The sequence below is a fragment of the Atractosteus spatula genome (genome assembly GCF_055471065.1).
Source record: "Atractosteus spatula isolate fAtrSpa1 chromosome 10 unlocalized genomic scaffold, fAtrSpa1.hap1 SUPER_10_unloc_1, whole genome shotgun sequence".
Taxonomy (NCBI): Eukaryota; Metazoa; Chordata; class Actinopteri; order Semionotiformes; family Lepisosteidae; genus Atractosteus; species Atractosteus spatula.
In genome coordinates, this window is record NW_028296612.1 from 4,649,451 (window position 1) to 4,671,016 (window position 21,566).

The following is a 21,566-nucleotide window of genomic DNA, read 5'->3' on the forward strand; positions in this document are numbered from 1 at the left end:
CTCGTCCAAAAAAAAGGCACCGGAGTAAAAAATACACCTCGGTCGGGTCACAAATTCACAAGATCAAACAAGCTTTCGTTTTCTGTCTCACGCCGGCTGAAATAACAGGTTTCTCCGAATTTTAATTTTACTCTTAAGACGGAGAAGTGCCGACACGGGTCACTGGTATCTTCAGAGGTGTCGTGTTTCTGAAATATTTCAATCCTTTACGCAGCCCGTTTGCCTCACGGGGTTCAGATTGACGAAAGTCTTAACGGCGTGAGGTAGAGAGTTGATGATTTGGTAAAAAAAAAATTAAAGAAACAAATTATAATGGAGACCCCGGTCTGGGACGTTAACTGCGACACGTTTCTGAAGAAGGACATAATGATCAGAAACGGCCTATTCCTGCTCTCGCATGGAGGCTGCGAATATATTTCTTCCTGAATTATTAACACGACAGTATTTGAAGCCGAGCTCTGACGGGGGGGGCTGAGGGTTTTGGTGTTTTGCCACAGAAAACGGTTCTGCAGGAATTGGAAGTGCAAGAGCCGTCCCTTGTGCTAGTCAGGGTGTGTGTGTGTGTCTGTGGTGTGTGTGCAGGATGGATCCCGGAGCTGACAGCGATCTGGGATCTACTGGGAGAGCAGCAGGAGCAGGAGAGAAGGACACGCCAGAGGTAACACACACACACACACACACACGCCTCACGCAGGCTAACACACGCCACACATGCCAGAGGTAACACACACGTGCCTAACACATGCCACACACACACACACGCCTCACGCAGGCTAACACACACCACACATGCCAGAGGTAACACACACACGTGCCTAACACATGCCACACACACCAGAGGTACACACACACACACACACACACACACGCCTCACGCAGGCTACCACATGCCACACACACCAGAGGTAACACACACATGCCTAACACGCGCCACACACGCCAGAGGTAACACACACACACAAACACACACAAACCTAACACAGGCTAACACGCCACACACGCCAGAGGTAACACACACAGGCCTAATGCAGGCTAACACACGCCACATACACCAGAGGTAACACACACATGCCTAACACTCACCACACACACATACACACATAACACACGCCAAAGATACACTTAATAAATGCTAACACATGCCATACACACCTAACACACGCCTCACACACCGAGACACTGTCACACACTGAGATACAGAGTCACTGTCACACTGACACAGTGAGACACCGAGATGGTGACACACACTCTGGGGTGTCCAGGCGCTGTGCTGTGACTGTGCTGTGCTCTCTTGTTGTCTCAGTCACTGACGCACAGTGTGCACAGTCACTCGGACACACTGTCACAGTGATACACAGTCACTCTGACACACTGACACACACTCTGCGGTGTCCAGGCGCTGTGCTGTGACTGTGCTGTGCTCTCCTGTTGTCTCAGTCACTGACGCACAGTGTCGCACAGTCACTCGGACACACTGACACACACTCTGCGGTGTCCAGGCGCTGTGCTGTGACTGTGCTGTGCTCTCTTGTTGTCTCAGCTCTATCTCAGCGTGCTGTTTCACCACGGGCAGCTGGGCCTGTCTTACTACGACACCGAGGACTACACTGTGTACTACATGCCCGACACCACGGACACCTGCAGCCTGACGCTGCTGGACAAAGGTACGGTCAGAGAGAGAGAGAGAGAGAAAGGGGTTGGTACAGACACGCCGACTCACAGTGTGTGTGAGTGTGTGTGCCCTGTGTCCCATGATGGACTGGTGTCCTGTCCAGGTTGTGTGAGTGTGTGTGTGTGTGTCCTGTGATGGACTGGTGTCCTGTCCAGGGTGTGTGAGTGTGTGTGTGTCCTGTGATGGACTGGTGTCCTGTCCAGGGTGTGTGAGTGTGTGTGTGTCCTGTGATGGACTGGTGTCCTGTCCAGGGTGTGTGAGTGTGTGCATCTGTGTGTGTCCTGTGATGGACTGGTGTCCTGTCCAGGGTGTGTGAGTGTGTGTGTGTCCTGTGATGGACTGTTGTCCTGTCCAGGGTGAACCCTGCCCTGTGCCTGTTGCTTGCTGGGATAGACTCCAGCTCCCCTGTGACCCTGGTCTGGATAAAGCTGCATCACCCCCGTCTCCCTCTGTCTCTGTCCCAGTCCTCCAGGAGCTGACCCCCAGGGCGATCGTCACCAGCGCCAAGCAGGACCGCAGCGTGGCCGAGTTCCTGAGGAGACTGGGTGAGGGAGGAGGCAGAGGGACAGACAGAGAGAGAGGGACACACCCAGAGAAAGAGACAGAGAGAGAGGGACACACCCAGAGAGACACACAGGAACATACAGAGTGAGAGAGAGACGGAGTAACAGACAGACAGATAGAGACAGACGGTCTCAGAGACAGATAGCTAGGTCAGAGGTCTGGGTGGGGTTCGAGTCTCCTCGCCCTGCGGCCAGGGGGCTGCTCATTACCCCAGCAGGTGAAGTAAGTTCCTCCATAATGATTCACACATCCACAAAGCTCTCGGCTCTCGGGGGGGGGGGGGGTTCCCCAGTGGAAAACGCTCCCGCCTGCGGCCCAGAGGACGTTCCTGATAACGCCGCCCAGCCAGCGTTCCTCCTGACCCGCCCGCTCTGTGTGCGAGACGCTCTCTCTGTGGCCCGGTCAGGAGTGGTGACCCCCCCAGCCTGGCCAGACACCCTCCTGCGCCCCTGAAACGCTCTGACAGTCCCCAGCGCTACCCATCAGCCCCTGCGCCGCGCCGCCCTCCCTCCTGACTCTCCGGGCCGGAGTGGGGTGGGGTGGGGGTGGATTCCTGGCTGTGGAAGAGCGGATAGTGGGGTTTCTCCACAGCCCGGTCCGAGGGCTCTCTCTGTGGGACAATGTACCGTGCCTGGACACTAGACAGCTTCGCTTCTGATACCGACTTTCTCTTCCTCCTCTCTCTCCCTCTCTCCCTCCCTCCCTCCCCTGTCCTGTGTTTGTGTGTTTCTGCTCGGTTGTCCCAGGCAACAGTGCGGGAGATAAGCCGGAGGTGGTGCTGTACCCGAACACCGACTTCGGTGAGAGCTTAGAGGAGCCTGTCGGGCAGCCCGGGGACGGGCCCGGTCACTCCCTCTGCCTGCAGTCGCCCCTCCCTGTTACTCATACTCACCTCGTCACCACCCCTCTCTCTCTCAGTGCAGTGTTCATGTACTGGAGTGTCCAGTCAGTGTGTCTGTATGAACCCCTCTCTCTCTCAGTGCAGTGTTCATGTACTGGAGTGTCCAGTCAGTGTGTGTGTATGAACCCGTCTCTCTCTCAGTGCAGTGTTCATGTACTGGAGTGTCCAGTCAGTGTGTGTGTATGAACCCCTCTCTCTCTCTCAGTGCAGTGTTCATGTACTGGAGTGTCCAGTCAGTGTGTCTGTATGAACCCCTCTCTCTCAGTGCAGTGTTCATGTACTGGAGTGTCCAGTCAGTGTGTGTATGAACCCCTCTCTCTCTCAGTGCAGTGTTCATGTACTGGAGTGTCCAGTCAGTGTGTGTGTATGAACCCCTCTCTCTCTCAGTGCAGTGTTCATGTACTGGAGTGTCCAGTCAGTGTGTCTGTATGAACCCCTCTCTCTCTCAGTGCAGTGTTCATGTACTGGAGTGTCCAGTCAGTGTGTCTGTATGAACCCCTCTCTCTCTCTCAGTGCAGTGTTCATGTACTGGAGTGTCCAGTCAGTGTGTGTGTATGAACCCCTCTCTCTCTCAGTGCAGTGTTCATGTACTGGAGTGTCCAGTCAGTGTGTCTGTATGAACCCCTCTCTCTCTCAGTGCAGTGTTCATGTACTGGAGTGTCCAGTCAGTGAATGAACGTCTCTTTCTCAGGTTTTGAGGTCAGCAAACAGAGGCTGCTGTCTGCTCATCTATCCTTCCTCCCAGCCTCCCTGACAGAGACAGAGAGACTGTCCTACCTTGGCTCCTCTCTCCCTTTAAACTGCACACAGATGGTGGGTCCCTGTCTTTATCCTTTCAATATAGTGTAAGATCAGATCAGATATACAATGTCTTGCATGAGGAATGTGTCTTCACGCAGACCCCAGCCTGCTCTCCATGAGACACACAGACAGGGAGAGAGAAGCTGGGGGTCAGAGCGCAGGGTCAGACATTTATACAGCACCCCTGGAGCAGCTGGGGTGAAGGGCCTTGCTCAGGGGCCCAACGGAGTAGGATTCCTCTGCCGGCCGTGGGATTCGAACCAGCAACCTTCCAGCCACAAGCACAGATCCTGAGCCACAGAGCCACCGCACCACCCCTGTGTTAATGTACTGGAGTGTCCAGTCAGGGTGAACCCCCCTCTCTCTCTGTGCCCCAGGTGCGCTCTCTCGGGGGGCTCCTTAAGCTGCTGGAGAGGCGGAGAGTGGGGGTGGAGCTGGAGGACAGCATCGTGGGGGTGCCCGTCCTGGCCCTGCGCAAGTTCTCCCTGTAAGCCTGCCTGTCTATGCATCGCCCGCTGAGTCCCCGCTGGGGGTGCCTCCTCTCCTCCTCCTCCTCCTCCTACACTGTCTTTCCCTCGCCCCCGTCTCCTTTCCCCACTGTCTGCCCCCCCCCCCCGCTGTGGGGTCTCACGGATCGATAGTTGCCCGGGCGCCCTGCTTCCTGTGTGACTGCGGGCGCCGGCTGTCCCGGCGGAGGAGGAGCAGAGAGCCGGGGAGGAACAGAGCAGGCCGCACGCGCGCCAACTCCCACCTGTCGTTCTCTTCCAGGGCCGACGCGGTTTACCTGGACAAGGACACGTACAGGTGAGCGTGAGGCACACACTCACACACACACACACACACACACACACACACACACACACACACTCTGGACAGGACACCAGGCCATCACAGGACACACACACACACCCTGGACAGGACACCAGTCCATCACAGGACACACACACTCACACACACCCTGGACAGGACACCAGTCCATCACAGGACACACACACTCACACACACCCTGGACAGGACACCAGTCCATCACAGGACACACACACACACACACACACTCTGGACAGGACACCAGTCCATCACAGGACACACACACACTCACACACCCTGGACAGGACACCAGTCCATCACAGGACAGACACAGGGGGCGGCGGTGGCGGCTCTCAGCCGCCCGTGAAACTCTCTCTCTCTCTGTGTGTCTGTCTGTCCGCCTCAGCGCCCTGCAGGTCTTCAAGTCTGAGCTCCACCCCTCCGTGTACAAGCTGGCGTCCGGCGTGAAGGAGGGCCTCAGCCTGTACGGTGAGTCTCGCGTCTCGGCCCCAGTCGAGCAGGCAGACCCGCCACAGGCCAGAAACGCAGACGGCGGCGCACCGGGCAGGTCAGGCGCCGCGTCCAGCGTGCACCGGAAAAGGCGCCGGGGTGAGACCCTCAGCCAGGGGCTGCCCGGAAGTGGCCTACGTCTGTCCTACGGCCAGGGGGTCGGCCCTCGGCCCAGCGGGTGAAGCCAAGCGCCGGCTTCACGACAGCTCGTCGCGCTTCGAATCTGGGCCTCGGCGTTCCCCCTGAAGCCCGAGCGCCCTTGACCGGTCGGCGGGGCCCGAGGCCGCGGTCGTGACCGGCGCAGGGGTCATCACCAACAACCTGCTGCTGCTGCTGCTGCACGGCTGCGTTGTCGTGCTTTTGACAAATAAACTTTGCTTTGATTTGATTTGATTTTGAGAAGCCGGAGAGCGAGGGGAGACCGAGGCGAGGAGCTCCGGCGGGGCGCCCCGTACCCCCGAGTCCCTCAGTCCTGTGTGTGTGTGTGTGTGTGTGTGTGTGTGTGTGTGTGTGTGTGTGTGTGGCACTGACGGGGTTGGGCGATGAGCTCACGAGCCTGCGTTTGCGAGGACTGGGAGCAGGCTGGTGTCTGCTCAAGGCCTGACTGGCCCATCCCCGGACCCCTCGGGGACCCCTGGGCATCCTGTCTCGTGTGCACACACACGCGGGGGGCCGCGGGGGGGGTCAGCCGTGCCGCCCCAGGAGCCGGGAGAGGCCCGTCCGGGACGTCCGCGCAGCGCCCCGCCTCGCCTCCTCGCGGGCCACTGCCAGCCGCCACCAGAGGGAGACAGAGACTGCGCGACCGTCCCCGACGCCCCTGCAAGGCCCGCGGCCCTGTGCCTCTCCTCGTCCTCTTTCCCCCTTCCTTGATCCTGTCCTGTCTCTCCTTGCTCTTGATCCCTTTTTATTTTTTCCCGCGGAGAGACGCCGCTCACCCCGGCCCCCCGTCCTGACCCTCTCGCCGTCTCGCTGTCGCAGGGCTCCTGGACCGCTGCAGGAGTCCGTTTGGCTCCAGGCTGCTGCGGTAAGGCGCCGCCCTCCCTCCCTCCCTCTCCCTCGCTTGACCCTTCTTCTCTCCTGTCTCCCCCTCTCCCTCTTTCTCCCCCTCTCTGAATTCCCCCCTCTCTCCCTCTTTTCCCTCTCTAAACCCTCTCTATCCTCTCCCTCTCCCCTCTCCTCCTGTCTAAACCCTCTCTCCTCTCCCCTCTCCTGTCTAAACCCTCTCTCCTCTCCCCTCTCCTCCTCTCTAAACCCTCTCTCTCTCCTCTCCTCTCCCCTCTCCTCCTGTCTAAACCCTCTCTCTCTCCCTTCTCCTCCTCTCTGAGCCCTCTCTCTCTCCTCTCCCTCTCCCCTCTCCTCCTCTCTGAACCCTCTCTCTCTCCCCTCTGTCCCAGGCGCTGGCTGCTGCACCCGACTCGCAGTCTGGGCGAGCTGATGAAGAGACAGGAGGTGGTTCAGTTCTTCTGCTCCCCCCGAAACAACGAGGTGCTGAACACCCTGCAGGACTGCCTGAAAAACATCAGGAGAGTCCCGGTAAAACTCTCTCTCTCACACACACACAGACAGTGTACGACACTCTGACACCCTGCAGGACTGCCTGAAAAACATCAGGAGAGTCCCGGTAACACTCTCACACACACACACACACACACACACACACACACACACACACAGTGTACAGCACTCTGACACCCTGACCATACCATCTGTAAGCATGTTTGCAGTGCTTCTTCCTGTTGGAGTGGGGGTCAGTGCAGAGCTGTCTCACCCTCGCTCTCTATCTCCCGTAGATGTTGATCCGCAGGATGACTCTCTCTCAGACCAATGTCCACGACTGGCAGTGCCTGTATAAGGTGAGAGAGCCTTCCCAAGCGGCTGTCCACTCAGGCAGTATGTCTGCATGAACCCCACTCTCTCTCTGCAGACAGTGTACAGCGCGGTGTGCATCAGAGACACAGTGCAGGCCCTCCCTCAGTCGATCCTGCTGTTCCGAGAGATCTCTGGGGCCTTCAGCGACGACCTGCACTACATCGCCAGCCTCATCAGCAAAGTGGTAAAGACCCGCTCTGTGTCCACAGGGGCGGCCAGTATACAAAACTCCATCGAAATCCTCTGCCTGTGATGGACTGGTGTCCTCTCCAGGGTGTGTGTGTGTCCTGTGATGGACTGGTGTCCTGTCCAGGGTGTGTGTGTGTCCTGTGATGGACTGGTGTCCTGTCCAGGGTGTGTGAGAGTGTGTGTGTGTGTCCTGTGATGGACTGGTGTCCTGTCCAGGGTGCGTGAGTGTGTGTGTGTCCTGTGATGGACTGGTGTCCTGTCCAGGGTGTGTGAGAGTGTGTGTGTGTCCTGTGATGGACAGACAGACGAGCGCCGTCACGTCACGCACACGCATGCGAGGGGGTCTCACCGGGGTCTCTGTGTCGCCGCGGCAGGTGGATTTCGAGGCCAGTCTGACCGAGAACCGGGTCACCGTCAAGCCCAACGTGGACCCAGCCATTGATGAGAGTGAGTGAGAGACACTCTGTGTCTGTGTGCAGCGGGCTGCTGTCTATGTCTCTCTGTTGAGCTCTCTCAGGGCGGTGTTGAGCCCTCTCTCTCCCTGTCTCTCGGGGCGGTGTTGAGCTCTCTTGGGGCGGTGTTGAGCTCTCTCCCTGTCTCTCAGGGCGGTGTTGAGCTCTCTCCCTGTCTCTCTGTCTCTGTTTCTCTCAGAGAAGAGGAGGATGATGGGATTGTCTGACTTCCTGACGGATGTCGCTCGCAAGGAGCTGGAGAACCTGGATCCTCGCATCCCCTCCTGCAGTGTCATCTACATACCGCTGGTCAGGGCCCTGTCCACACCTGTCCACACCTGTCCACACTGCAGTGTCATCTACATACCGCTGGTCAGGGCCCTGTCCACACCTGTCCACACCTGTCCACACTGCAGTGTCATCTACATACCGCTGGTCAGGGCCCCTGTCCACACCTGTCCACACTGCAGTGTCATCTACATACCGCTGGTCAGGGCCCTGTCCACACCTGTCCACACCTGTCCACACTGCAGTGTCATCTACATACCGCTGGTCAGGGCCCCTGTCCACACCTGTCCACACCTGTCCACACTGCAGTGTCATCTACATACCGCTGGTCAGGGCCCTGTTCACACCTGTCCACACCTGTCCACACTGCAGTGTCATCTACATACCGCTGGTCAGGGCCCTGTTCACACCTGTCCACACCTGTCCACACTGCAGTGTCATCTACATACCGCTGGTCAGGGCCCCTGTCCACACCTGTCCACACCCTGTCCACACTGCAGTGTCATCTACATACCGCTGGTCAGGGCCCCTGTCCACACCTGTCCACACTGCAGTGTCATCTACATACCGCTGGTCAGGGCCCTGTTCACACCTGTCCACACCTGTCCACACTGCAGTGTCATCTACATACCGCTGGTCAGGGCCCTGTCCACACTGCAGTGTCATCTACATACCGCTGGTCAGGGCCCCTGTCCACACCTGTCCACACCCTGTCCACACTGCAGTGTCATCTACCTACCACTGGTCAGGGCCACACGAGCCCCCACTGCTGTCCACTCTCCGTGTGTGGACCCTGTCCACCTCTCTGCGGAGCGAGCTGACCCCTCCTGCCGCTCCTTCTCCTCCCAGATCGGCTTCCTGCTGTCCGTCCCCCGGCTGCCCAGCATGGCGGACAAGGAGGACTTCGTCATCCAGGGGCTGGACTTCATGGTGAGTCTCCGCCGGCCGGCCGCCGCTGGCTCCTGATGGACGCCCCCTCTCCGTTACCCCGCCCGTGGCGTCGGGGCTCTGTCTCCCCGCTGTCCGTGTGATTGTCCACCTTCCCTTCCTCTCAGTTCTTGTCAGGAGACCGACTTCACTACCGCAGTGAGCGCACCAAGGAGCTGGACAGCATGCTGGGAGACCTGCACTGTGACATCAGAGGTGTGTGTGTATGAACCCCTCTCTCTCTCAGTGCAGTGTTCATGTACTGGAGTGTCCAGTCAGTGTGTGTGTATGAACCCCTCTCTCTCTCAGTGTAGTGTTCATGTACTGGAGTGTCCAGTCAGTGTGTGTGTATGAACCCCTCTCTCTCTCAGTGCAGTGTTCATGTACTGGAGTGTCCAGTCAGTGTGTCTGTATGAACCCCTCTCTCTCTCAGTGCAGTGTTCATGTACTGGAGTGTCCAGTCAGTGTGTGTGTATGAACCCCTCTCTCTCTCAGTGCAGTGTTCATGTACTGGAGTGTCCAGTCAGTGTGTCTGTATGAACCCCTCTCTCTCTCAGTGCAGTGTTCATGTACTGGAGTGTCCAGTCAGTGTGTGTATGAACCCCTCTCTCTCTCAGTGCAGTGTTCATGTACTGGAGTGTCCAGTCAGTGTGTGTATGAACCCCTCTCTCTCTCAGTGCAGTGTTCATGTACTGGAGTTTCCAGTCAGTGTGTGTGTATGAACCCCTCTCTCTCTCAGTGCAGTGTTCATGTACTGGAGTGTCCAGTCAGTGTGTGTATGAACCCCTCTCTCTCTCAGTGCAGTGTTCATGTACTGGAGTGTCCAGTCAGTGTGTGTGTATGAACCCCTCTCTCTCTCAGTGCAGTGTTCATGTACTGGAGTGTCCAGTCAGTGTGTGTGTATGAACCCCTCTCTCTCTCAGTGCAGTGTTCATGTACTGGAGTGTCCAGTCAGTGTGTCTGTATGAACCCCTCTCTCTCTCAGTGCAGTGTTCATGTACTGGAGTGTCCAGTCAGTGTGTGTGTATGAACCCCTCTCTCTCTCAGTGCAGTGTTCATGTACTGGAGTGTCCAGTCAGTGTGTCTGTATGAACCCCTCTCTCTCTCTCTCAGTGCAGTGTTCATGTACTGGAGTGTCCAGTCAGTGTGTCTGTATGAACCCCTCTCTCTCTCAGTGCAGTGTTCATGTACTGGAGTGTCCAGTCAGGGTGTGTGTATGGACCCCTCTCTCTCCCAGACCTGGAGACCGCAGTGGTGACGCAGCTGGAGGCGAAGGTGCTGGAGAGGACGCAGTGTCTGTACCGGGTGATGGAGTTCTCCGCCCAGCTGGACTGCCTCATCGCCCTGGCCTTGGTCTCCCGGGAGTACAGCTTCTGCAGGCCCACGCTGACCGCGGCCTCCGTCATCCACATCCGGGAGGGCAGGTAACGCCGAGACAGAGCAGGCCCCCCCCGACTGGACGCTGCCGAGCAGCTGTTAGCGAAGGGGCGGACCCTCTGCGGGTTAGGGGTCGCGACACACCGAGTTAACAGCGAAACCCAAGGTCCAGGTCAAAAACTAGGGGAGCCAGAAAGGAGACAAAGCCTAAGGCATCCTAGTGAGAGCGGAGCGGCGGCTCTGTGGCTTGGGATCGGCGCCTGTGACTGGGAGGTTGCCGGTTCAAATCCCGTAGCCGGCAGAGGAATCCTACTCCGTTGGGCCCCTGAGCGAGGCCCTTCACCCCAGCTGCTCCAGGGGCGCCGTATAAATGGCCGACCCTGCGCTCGGACCCCCGGCTTCTCTCCCTCCCTGTCTGTGTGTCTCATGGAGAGCGGGCTGGGGTCTGTGACAAGACACGTTCCTCACGCAAGACGTTGTACGGGGCCGATAAAGCAACGTTATTATGATAGTGCGGGTGGGGAGCTGGCCAAGTCTGCAAAGAGAGGAGAGAAGACCGCAACGTTTCGGCCGTGAAGCCTCCTTCGGGTGCGAAGAAGGCAGCCCTCAGGGTCAGAGCCAGTCCTGCAGGGTTTGAACAGGCCGGAGGGGGGCGGTGTCGTGAGGGGTTCATGAGGCCCGGTGGTCCTACTGTTCACCTCCCCAGAGAGGAGAGGTGTGTACCAGGGGAGCCCTCTGGCGGCTGGAGAGTGGTACTGCAACAAGGACCTTCGAGGGCAACTGCAGTCTCGGTTTGAGGGACAGCAAAGTGACCTCTCGGCGACGGTCTCGCGACCCTACAATTCGATCCCGACCCCGAGTTCAGCCCCCGAGCCCCTGTGAGCTCTGTGAAAGCGCTGTGGGGCGGCCGCGTCGTCGCTAAAGGCGGAAACCGTCCGGCAGCCGAGAGCGGTATTCTCGCCCTGGGCGAAAGGAGGGCTGTTTTTCGCAGGCCTGCTCGGTCCCGGAGCAGTAAGGGCGGGGCGGGGCTCAGCTGGGCAGGGGTTTAGCGGCCTCATCCCGAGACGCAGATCGTAACGCTGCGCACGCCTGGAAATTGTGTCTCTCTCTCTCTCTCTCTCTCATGGAGTGGAACTGGAGGCCGATGTCGGGGACGGTGCCCCTGGAGCCGAAAAGCTCCTCTGTTCTGTGAGCGCAGTGCACTCGCCTGCGCTGACTCTTTCTAACCCCCCGCCCCGTATGAAACCGGCCCTGTGTGCTGTGTGCTGTGCCCCCCCCCCCCCCCCAACCGCAGGCACCCGCTGGTGGAGCTGTGCGCCCCTGTGTTCGTCCCGAACCCCACCGTCGGCGCCGGCGCGGCGGGGAAGGTCAAGCTCATCACCGGGCCCAACTCCAGCGGGAAGAGCATCTACCTGAAGCAGGTGAGCGGGCTCTCTATCCTCTCCACTGACCCCTGACCCCATGACCCCACGACCTGACCCCGGAGTCCACGGTCAGCGGGCTCTCTATCCTCTCCACTGACCCCCGACCCCGTGACCCCACGACCTGACCCCGGAGTCCACGGTCAGCGGGCTCTCTATCCTCTCCACTGACCCCCGACCCCGTGACCCCACGACCTGACCCCGGAGTCCACGGTCAGCGGGCTCTCTATCCTCTCCACTGACCCCCGACCCCGTGACCCCACGACCTGACCCCGGAGTCCACGGTCAGCGGGCTCTCTATCCTCTCCACTGACCCCCGACCCCGTGACCCCACGACCTGACCCCGGAGTCCACTGTCAGCGGGCTCCCTATCCTCTCCACTGACCCCCGACCCCGTGACCCCACGACCTGACCCCGGAGTCCACCGTCAGCGGGCTCCCTATCCTCTCCACTGACCCCCGACCCCGTGACCCCACGACCTGACCCTGGAGTCCACCGTCAGCGGGCTCCCTATCCTCTCCACTGACCCCCGACCCCGTGACCCCACAACCTGACCCTGGAGTCCACCGTCAGCGGGCTCTCTATCCTCTCCACTGACCCCCGACCCCGTGACCCCACGACCTGACCCCGGAGTCCACTGTCAGCGGGCTCCCTATCCTCTCCACTGACCCCCGACCCCGTGACCCCACGACCTGACCCCGGAGTCCACTGTCAGCGGGCTCCCTATCCTCTCCACTGACCCCTGACCCCGTGACCCCACGACCTGACCCTGGAGTCCACCGTCAGCGGGCTCCCTATCCTCTCCACTGACCCCTGACCCCGTGACCCCACAACCTGACCCTGGAGTCCACCGTCAGCGGGCTCTCTATCCTCTCCACTGACCCCTGACCCCGTGACCCCACAACCTGACCCTGGAGTCCACCGTCAGCGGGCTGGGTACAGTTAAAGGTGTCTGTCCCCTCCACTGACCCCTGACCCCATGACCCTGGAGCCCATTGTCAGTGGGCCACGTACTGTTAAAGGTCTGTCCTGTCCACTGACCCCCGACCCTGTGGCCCCATGACCCTGGGGTTGTTGTGAGGTCACACTGCTAACCCCCAGCAGGCCTGTCCCCCCGGACCCAACCGCGCTCTGATTGGATGACGGTGTCGGCCCCTCCCCCCCGACAGGTGGGGCTCATCGTGTTCATGGCCCTGATTGGCTCCAACGTGCCGGCCGCGCAGGCGGAGGTCGGGCTGATGGACGGGATCTACACCCGCATGCACAGCCGGGAGTCCGTGTCCCTGGGGCTGTCCACCTTCATGATCGACCTCAACCAGGTCTGTGTCCAGTCCGGGGGTCAGTGATTCTGTATGAACCCCTCTCTCTGTCTGTCTGGAGTGCCCAGTCTGTGGGTCAGTCTGTGTGAACCCCTCTGTCTGTCTGTCTGGAGTGTCCAGTCTGGGGGTCAGTCTGTGTGAACCCCTCTGTCTGTCTGTCTGGAGTGTCCAGTCTGGGGGTCAGTCTGTGTGAACCCCTCTCTCTGTCTGTCTGGAGTGCCCAGTCTGTGGGTCAGTCTGTGTGAACCCCTCTGTCTGTCTGTCTGGAGTGTCCAGTCTGGGGGTCAGTCTGTGTGAACCCCTCTGTCTGTCTGTCTGGAGTGTCCAGTCTGGGGGTCAGTCTGTGTGAACCCCTCTGTCTGTCTGTCTGGAGTGTCCAGTCTGTGGGTCAGTCTGTGTGAACCCCTCTGTCTGTCTGTCTGGAGTGTCCAGTCCGGGGGTCAGTCTGTGTGAACCCCTCTGTCTGTCTGTCTGGAGTGTCCAGTCTGGGGGTCAGTCTGTGTGAACCCCTCTGTCTGGAGTGTCCAGTCTGTGGGTCAGTCTGTGTGAACCCCTCTGTCTGTCTGTCTGGAGTGTCCAGTCCGGGGGTCAGTCTGTGTGAACCCCTCTCTCTCTCTGTCTGGAGTGTCCAGTCCGGGGGTCAGTCTGTGTGAACCCCTCTGTCTGTCTGTCTGGAGTGTCCAGTCCGGGGGTCAGTCTGTGTGAACCCCTCTGTCTGTCTGTCTGGAGTGTCCAGTCCGGGGGTCAGCGAGTGTCTCCCTCTCTCCTGTCTGTCAGATGGCGTCGGCTCTGAACGACAGCACAGGCAGCTCCCTGGTGCTGATAGACGAGTTCGGGAAAGGGACCAACACGGTGAGGAGGAGGAGGAGGAAGATCGGGTGGGGAGCGAGTCACTGTTCCTCTTGACCCCCTTCTCTCTCTCTCTCTCTCTCTCAATTCAATCCAATTCAAGGTGCTTTATTAGCATGACCGATGAGTACAATCAGTGTTGCCAAAGCAAATAAAAATAAAAAAATTCACATGGAACAAAACAAAAAAATAGAAGTAAAATAAAATCTACAGACATTTACAACAGAGACATATACTAAAATATTGACATATTATGTAGGCGGATGGAGCATGACTGGGAGGCAGGCTCACTGTTCCTCAGGCTGGGACAGGAGATCACACACTGTATTATTATTATTGAGAGACAGGCTCACTGTCTGCTCCTCAGGCTGGGACAGGAGATCACACACTGTATTATTATTATTGAGAGACAGGCTCACTGTCTGCTCCTCAGGCTGGGACAGGAGATCACACACTGTATTATTATTATTGAGAGACAGGCTCACTGTCTGTTCCTCAGGCTGGGACAGGAGATCACACACTGTATTATTATTATTGAGAGACAGGCTCACTGTCTGTTCCTCAGGCTGGGACAGGAGATCACACACTGTATGATTATTATTGAGAGACAGGCTCACTGTCTGTTCCTCAGGCTGGGACAGGAGATCACACACTGTATTATTATTATTGAGAGACAGGCTCACTGTCTGTTCCTCAGGCTGGGACAGGAGATCACACACTGTATTATTATTATTGAGAGACAGGCTCACTGTTCCTCAGGCTGGGACAGGAGATCACACACTGTATTATTATTATTGAGAGACGGGCTCACTGTCTGTTCCTCAGGCTGGGACAGGAGATCACACACTGTATTATTATTATTGAGAGACAGGCTCACTGTTCCTCAGGCTGGGACAGGAGATCACACACTGTATTATTATTATTGAGAGACGGGCTCACTGTCTGTTCCTCAGGCTGGGGCAGGAGATCACACACTGTATTATTATTATCGAGAGACAGGCTCACTGTTCCTCAGGCTGGGACAGGAGATCACACACTGTATTATTATTATTGAGAGACAGGCTCACTGTTCCTCAGGCTGGGACAGGAGATCACACACTGTATTATTATTATTGAGAGACGGGCTCACTGTCTGTTCCTCAGGCTGGGGCAGGAGATCACACACTGTATTATTATTATTGAGAGACAGGCTCACTGTTTCTCAGGCTGGGACAGGAGATCACACGCTGTATTATTATTATTGAGAGACAGGCTCACTGTCTGTTCCTCAGGCTGGGACAGGAGATCACACACTGTATTATTATTATTGAGAGACAGGCTCACTGTCTGTTCCTCAGGCTGGGACAGGAGATCACACGCTGTATTATTATTATTGAGAGACGGGCTCACTGTCTGTTCCTCAGGCTGGGACAGGAGATCACACACTGTATTATTATTATTGAGAGACAGGCTCACTGTCTGTTCCTCAGGCTGGGACAGGAGATCACACGCTGTATTATTATTATTGAGAGACAGGCTCACTGTTCCTCAGGCTGGGACAGGAGATCACACACTGTATTATTATTATTGAGAGACAGGCTCACTGTCTGCTCCTCAGGCTGGGACAGGAGATCACACGCTGTATTATTATTATTGAGAGACAGGCTCACTGTCTGCTCCTCAGGCTGGGACAGGAGATCACACACTGTATTATTATTATTGAGAGACAGGCTCACTGTTCCTCAGGCTGGGACAGGAGATCACACACTGTATTATTATTATTGAGAGACAGGCTCACTGTCTGTTCCTCAGGCTGGGACAGGAGATCACACACTGTATTATTATTATTGAGAGACAGGCTCACTGTCTGTTCCTCAGGCTGGGACAGGAGATCACACACTGGGCTGCCAGTTCAGCTGAGTTCCCTCCTCCCTCTCCCAGTAGGATTGGGACCCTTTGGGATGCTGGCAGGTGTGGGAACTCTGGGATGAGATTTCTGAATTCGGGGAAGACTGTTTGTCTAATCCCAGAGTACCTCACTCTCTCTCTCCCCCCCCGTGTCCGACCGGCCCACAGGTTGACGGCGTGTCCCTGCTGGCCGCCTGCGTCCGGCACTGGCTGAGGAGGGGCCCCCAGCACTGCCCACACGTCCTGCTGTCCACCAACTTCCACAGCCTGGTGCAGATGGGCCTGCTGCCCCAGTCCCCCCTGCTGCAGTACCTGGTAATACCCCAGACACCCCAGTGACACACCGACAGCCCCAGTGACACACCGACAGACCCAGCCCCAGCACTAACAGGGCCGTCCTGTACTCAGACCCTGGAGACGACACACTGACAGCCCCAGTGACACACCGACAGACCCAGCCCCAGCACTAACAGGGCCGTCCTGTACTCAGACCCTGGAGACGACACACCGACAGACCCAGCCCCAGCACTAACAGGGCCGTCCTGTACTCGGACCCTGGAGACGACACACTGACAGCCCCAGTGACACACCGACAGACCCAGCCCCAGCACTAACAGGGCCGTCCTGTACTCAGACCCTGGAGACGACACACTGACAGCCCCAGTGACACACCGACAGACCCAGCCCCAGCACTAACAGGGCCGTCCTGTACTCAGACCCTGGAGACGACACACTGACAGCCCCAGCCCCAGCACTAACAGGGCCGTCCTGTACTCAGACCCTGGAGACGACACACCGACAGACCCAGCCCCAGCACTAACAGGGCCGTCCTGTACTCAGACCCTGGAGACGACACACTGACAGCCCCAGTGACACACCGACAGACCCAGCCCCAGCACTAACAGGGCCGTCCTGTACTCAGACCCTGGAGACGACACACTGACAGCCCCAGTGACACACCGACAGACCCAGCCCCAGCACTAACAGGGCTGTCCTGTACTCAGACCCTGGAGACGACACACCGACAGACCCAGCCCCAGCACTAACAGGGCCGTCCTGTACTCAGACCCTGGAGACGACACACTGACAGCCCCAGTGACACACCGACAGACCCAGCCCCAGCACTAACAGGGCCGTCCTGTACTCAGACCCTGGAGACGACACACTGACAGCCCCAGTGACACACCGACAGACCCAGCCCCAGCACTAACAGGGCTGTCCTGTACTCAGACCCTGGAGACGACACACCGACAGACCCAGCCCCAGCACTAACAGGGCCGTCCTGTACTCAGACCCTGGAGACGACACACTGACAGACCCAGCCCCAGCACTAACAGGGCCGTCCTGTACTCGGACCCTGGAGACGACACACTGACAGCCCCAGCGACACACTGACAGACCCAGCCCCAGCACTAACAGGGCCGTCCTGTACTCAGACCCTGGAAACGACACACTGACAGACCCAGTGACACACCGACAGACCCAGCCCCAGCACTAACAGGGCTGTCCTGTACTCAGACCCTGGAGACAGCTCTGGACGGGGAGGAGCTGGTGTTCTTCTACCAGCTGAAGGAGGGCGTGTGCCAGTCCAGTCATGCCGCCAACATCGCCACGCTGGCAGGACTGCCACCCCCACTGGTGCAGAGGGCCGTGGAGGTCAGTGTGTGTGTGTGTGTGTGTCCGATCCCCTGTGTGTGTGTGAGTCTGATCCCCTGTGTGTGTGTGTGTGTGTGTGTGATCCCCTGTGTCAGTTGAAGACAAGGCTCAGGACAGTGTCTGTCCCGAGGAGCCCAGCAGGTGTTCCGTGTGTGAGGACGGCTGTCCTGTGTGTTCCAGGCGTCGGAGCTGTACCGAGCGGGCAAGGCCATCGAGCGCGTCGATCGCCCGTCCAGCAAGGAGCAGGCCGCCAGGTCAGAGAGCGCCCCCCCCCCCCCCCCCCAGTCCCTCTCGCTCCCCCGCCCCGCTCCCCTCTGACACACACACCCGCAGTCTGTTTAGCACTTGCCCACATCGCAGGGGTCAGCGCTGGGGCTCTGGGCTCAAGACTAGACAGGGGGCGCTGTCTGTGTGGAGTCTGCATGTTCTCCCCGGGTCGGAGTGGGTTTACAGACAGGCTGGAGGGTTAAAACTGGCCCTGGTGTGAGTGTGTGTGTCTGGTGTGTGAGTGTGTGTGTCTGTCTGTTTCTGAGTATGTGTGTCCTGTGAGTGTGTGTCTGTGTTTGAGTATGTGTCCGGTGTTTGAGTGTGCGAGTGTGTGTCTGTGAGTGTGTGTGTGTCTGGTGTGTCTTTGAGTGAGTGTGTGTCTTTGTGTGTGTCTGTGTGTCAGGTGTGTGTGTCTGTGTGTTTGGTGTGTGTCTGTGTGTGAGTGTGTGTGTCTGTCTGTTTCTGAGTATGTGCGTCCTGTGAGTGTGTGTCTGTGTTTGAGTATGTGTCCGGTGTTTGAGTGTGTGAGTGTGTGTCTGTAAGTGTGTGTCTGTGTTTGAGTATGTGTCCGGTGTTTGAGTGTGTGAGTGTGTGTCTGTAAGTGTGTGTCTGTGTTTGAGTATGTGTCCGGTGTTTGAGTGTGTGAGTGTGTGTCTGTAAGTGTGTGTCTGTGTTTGAGTATGTGTCCGGTGTTTGAGTGTGTGAGTGTGTGTCTGGTGTGTCTGTGAGTGTGTGTGTCTGTGTGTCCGGTGTGTGTCTGTGAGTGTGTCAGTTGTGTGTGAGTGTGTCTGGTGTGTCTGTGAGTGTGTGTCTATGTGTCCGGTGTGTGTCTGTGAGTGTGTCTGTGTGTCCGGTGTGTGTCTGTGAGTGTGTCAGTGTGTCTGTGTGAGTGTGTGTGTCCGGTGTGTCTGTGTGTCCGGTGTGTGACTGTGAGTGTGTGTCCGGTGTGTGACTGTGAGTGTGTGTCTGTGTGAGTGTGTGTGTCGGTGTGTCTGTGTGTGACCTGCATGTTTCCTCTGTTTTTGACTCGACACTGGGGGTTTTGACACGTCACTGTGAACATTTCACCAGTGCTGCGGGCTGAAAGACCGCAAGTCAAACCGCGCCCCCAGGTGGTGGGCTCTCTCCGGGAGACTGTGGATCTCCTCATCGCGCCCCAAACCCCCCCCCGTCTCTGAGCCCCCCCGTCTCTGTCTGCCCCCCAGGTGCCGGGCCATCGTGGACCGGTTTCTGGGCCTGGACCTGGACAGCCCCTCCGTCGACCTGCCCCAGTACCTGAGAGAGGAGGTGCTGCCCTCTGCGGGCGACATCCTGTAGCGCCTGGCCCTGGGGGCACCGGGGGACCCCAGTCACCCCTGATCACTCCCATCTCCCCCAGTCAGCCCCAATCAACACCAGTCTCCCCCCGACACCCCTGATCACTCCCTGTCACCCCCAGTCTCCCCCAGTCACCCCTAATCACCCCCAGTCACCCCCAGTCTCCCCCAGTCACCCCTAATCACCCCTGATCACTCCCTGTCACCCCCAGTCTCCCCCAGTCACCCCTAATCACCCCTGATCACTCCCTGTCACCCCCAGTCTCCCCCAGTCAGCCCCAATCAACACCAGTCTCCCCCAGTCACCCCTAATCACTCCCTGTCACCCCCAGTCACCCGTAATCACCCCGTCACCCCTAATCACTCATAATCACTCCCTGTCACCCCCAGTCTCCCCTCATCACCCATAATCACTCCCTGTCACCACCAGTCACCCCTAATAACTCCCCGTCACCCCCAGTCACCCCTAATCACCCCCATCTCCCCCAGTCAGCCCCAATCAACACCAGTCTCCCCCAGCCACCCCTTATCACTCCCTGTCACCCCCAGTCACCCCTTATCACCCCCAGTCTCCCTTAATCAGCACCACCCACCTTCAATCACGCCCAATCAGCCCCAGTCACCCTCAATCACCCCATTTACCCCCAGTCACACCTAATCACCCCCAATCTTCCCCGGTTAGTCCTAATCACCCCGAGTCTTCCTCAGTCAGCCACAATCTCCCCCAGTCACCCCTAATCACTTCTCATCACCCCCAGTCACCCCTGATCCGCGACCTCTCTCACGCTGTCGTTTCAGAGGGGCTGAAACAGTTACTGGAACAGCCTTTATTAACAACAACAACACCTCACTGTTTCTGCTCACCTGCTTCCCTGTTCATACCTGATATATAACGTTATTTATTGTTGTTGTTGTTGTTGTTGTCTGTTAAGAACACATTTCGCCAAATAAACCCTTCGGAGCCAAAGGCCAAGGTGTGTCCTGGCTTGTTTCTGCTCAGCGGTCTGCAGGGACTGGAACAGGCCCAGGGTTCGACCCCCCAGATAGAGGAAATGTGCTGGTCACACACAGTAACACGCTCATAGACAGACACACCCACACACTGGACACCCACACTCATAGACACACACACACCCACACACAGACACACACACTCATAAACAGACAGACAGACACACACACACACACACACACACACACACATAAACAGACAGACACACACACACACACAGACGCACACCGGACACACATACTCATAAACAGACACACACACACACACACACAGACGCACACCGGACACACATACTCATAAACAGTCAAACACACACACAGACACACAGACACATACCAGATACACACACTCATAAACAGACAGACACACCCACACAGACACACACACAGATACACCCTGGACACACACACTCATAAACAGTCAAACACACACACAGACACACAGACACATACCAGACACACACACTTATAAACAGACAGACACACCCACACAGACACACACACTCATAAACAGACAGACACACACACAGACACACCCTGGACACACACACTCATAAACAGTCAAACACACACACACACAGACACATACCAGACACACACACTCATAGACAGACACACACACAGACACACAGACACATACCAGACACACACACTCATAAACAGACAGACACACCCACACAAACACACACACTCATAAACAGACAGACACACCCACACAAACACACACACTCACACATAGACACACACTCACCGACACACGCCAGACACACATACTCGTAGACAGACACACGCACTCACATACTGACACACACTCACAGACACACGCCAGACACACATACTCACACACTCACAGACACACACACACTCACAAACAGACAGACACACACACACTCGCACCAGGGCCAGTTTTCCCAGAAGCCCATTTACCCAGCAGCCTGTCTGTGGACTGTGGGAGGAAACCCAACTCCGACCTGGGGGGAACATGCGGACTCCACCCAGACAGCGCCCCTGTCCTTGAGCTCGGGGGACCCCCGGGCTGCGAGGCCCCCCTGCCTGCCCCGTGAGAACGTCAGTCGGGGGTCTCAGAAGCGCTCGCGTGTCTCCCGTGTGCTCTCCGCTGTGCGGCTGTGTTCTGGGCGTGCACATTTCTCACTGTCTGCGTGGCGACACGGCGTGCGGGCGCTGTCTGTCTCTCTCCCTCTCTCTCTCTCTCCCTCTCCCTCTCTCGCTGTCTCTCTCTCCCCCTCTCCCTCCCTCTCTCTCTCTCTCTCCCCCTCTCCATCTCTCGCTGTCTCTCCCTCCCTCTCAGTTCAATTCAATTCAGTTCAAGGTGCTTCATTCGCACGACCGATGGGTACAATCCGTGTTGCCACAGCCGATAAAAATCATGAAATTCACATGAAACAAAACAAAAAATTAAAAGTAAAATAAAATCTACAGACGTATTACAGACATTTACAACAGGGACATATCCTAAAGCTAT

General features: G+C 57.5%; 1 protein-coding gene across 1 annotated transcript; it reads left to right on the top strand.

The window, feature by feature from the left end:
• The first annotated feature begins 583 nt into the window (after positions 1-583).
• msh5 (mutS homolog 5) lies at positions 584-19,073 on the top strand. Its single transcript, XM_088908146.1, has 24 exons — positions 584-658; positions 1,541-1,664; positions 2,137-2,217; positions 2,983-3,036; positions 3,829-3,950; positions 4,316-4,425; positions 4,707-4,742; positions 5,152-5,234; positions 6,234-6,279; positions 6,650-6,788; positions 7,046-7,108; positions 7,180-7,308; positions 7,688-7,760; positions 7,965-8,074; positions 8,903-8,983; positions 9,109-9,196; positions 10,218-10,404; positions 11,652-11,778; positions 12,948-13,097; positions 13,875-13,949; positions 16,002-16,148; positions 17,352-17,489; positions 17,670-17,743; positions 18,962-19,073. The coding sequence occupies exons 1-24, from the start codon at positions 584-586 to the stop codon at positions 19,071-19,073; spliced, it is 2,424 nt and encodes an 807-aa protein (XP_088764272.1).
• Positions 19,074-21,566: the final 2,493 nt, after the last annotated feature.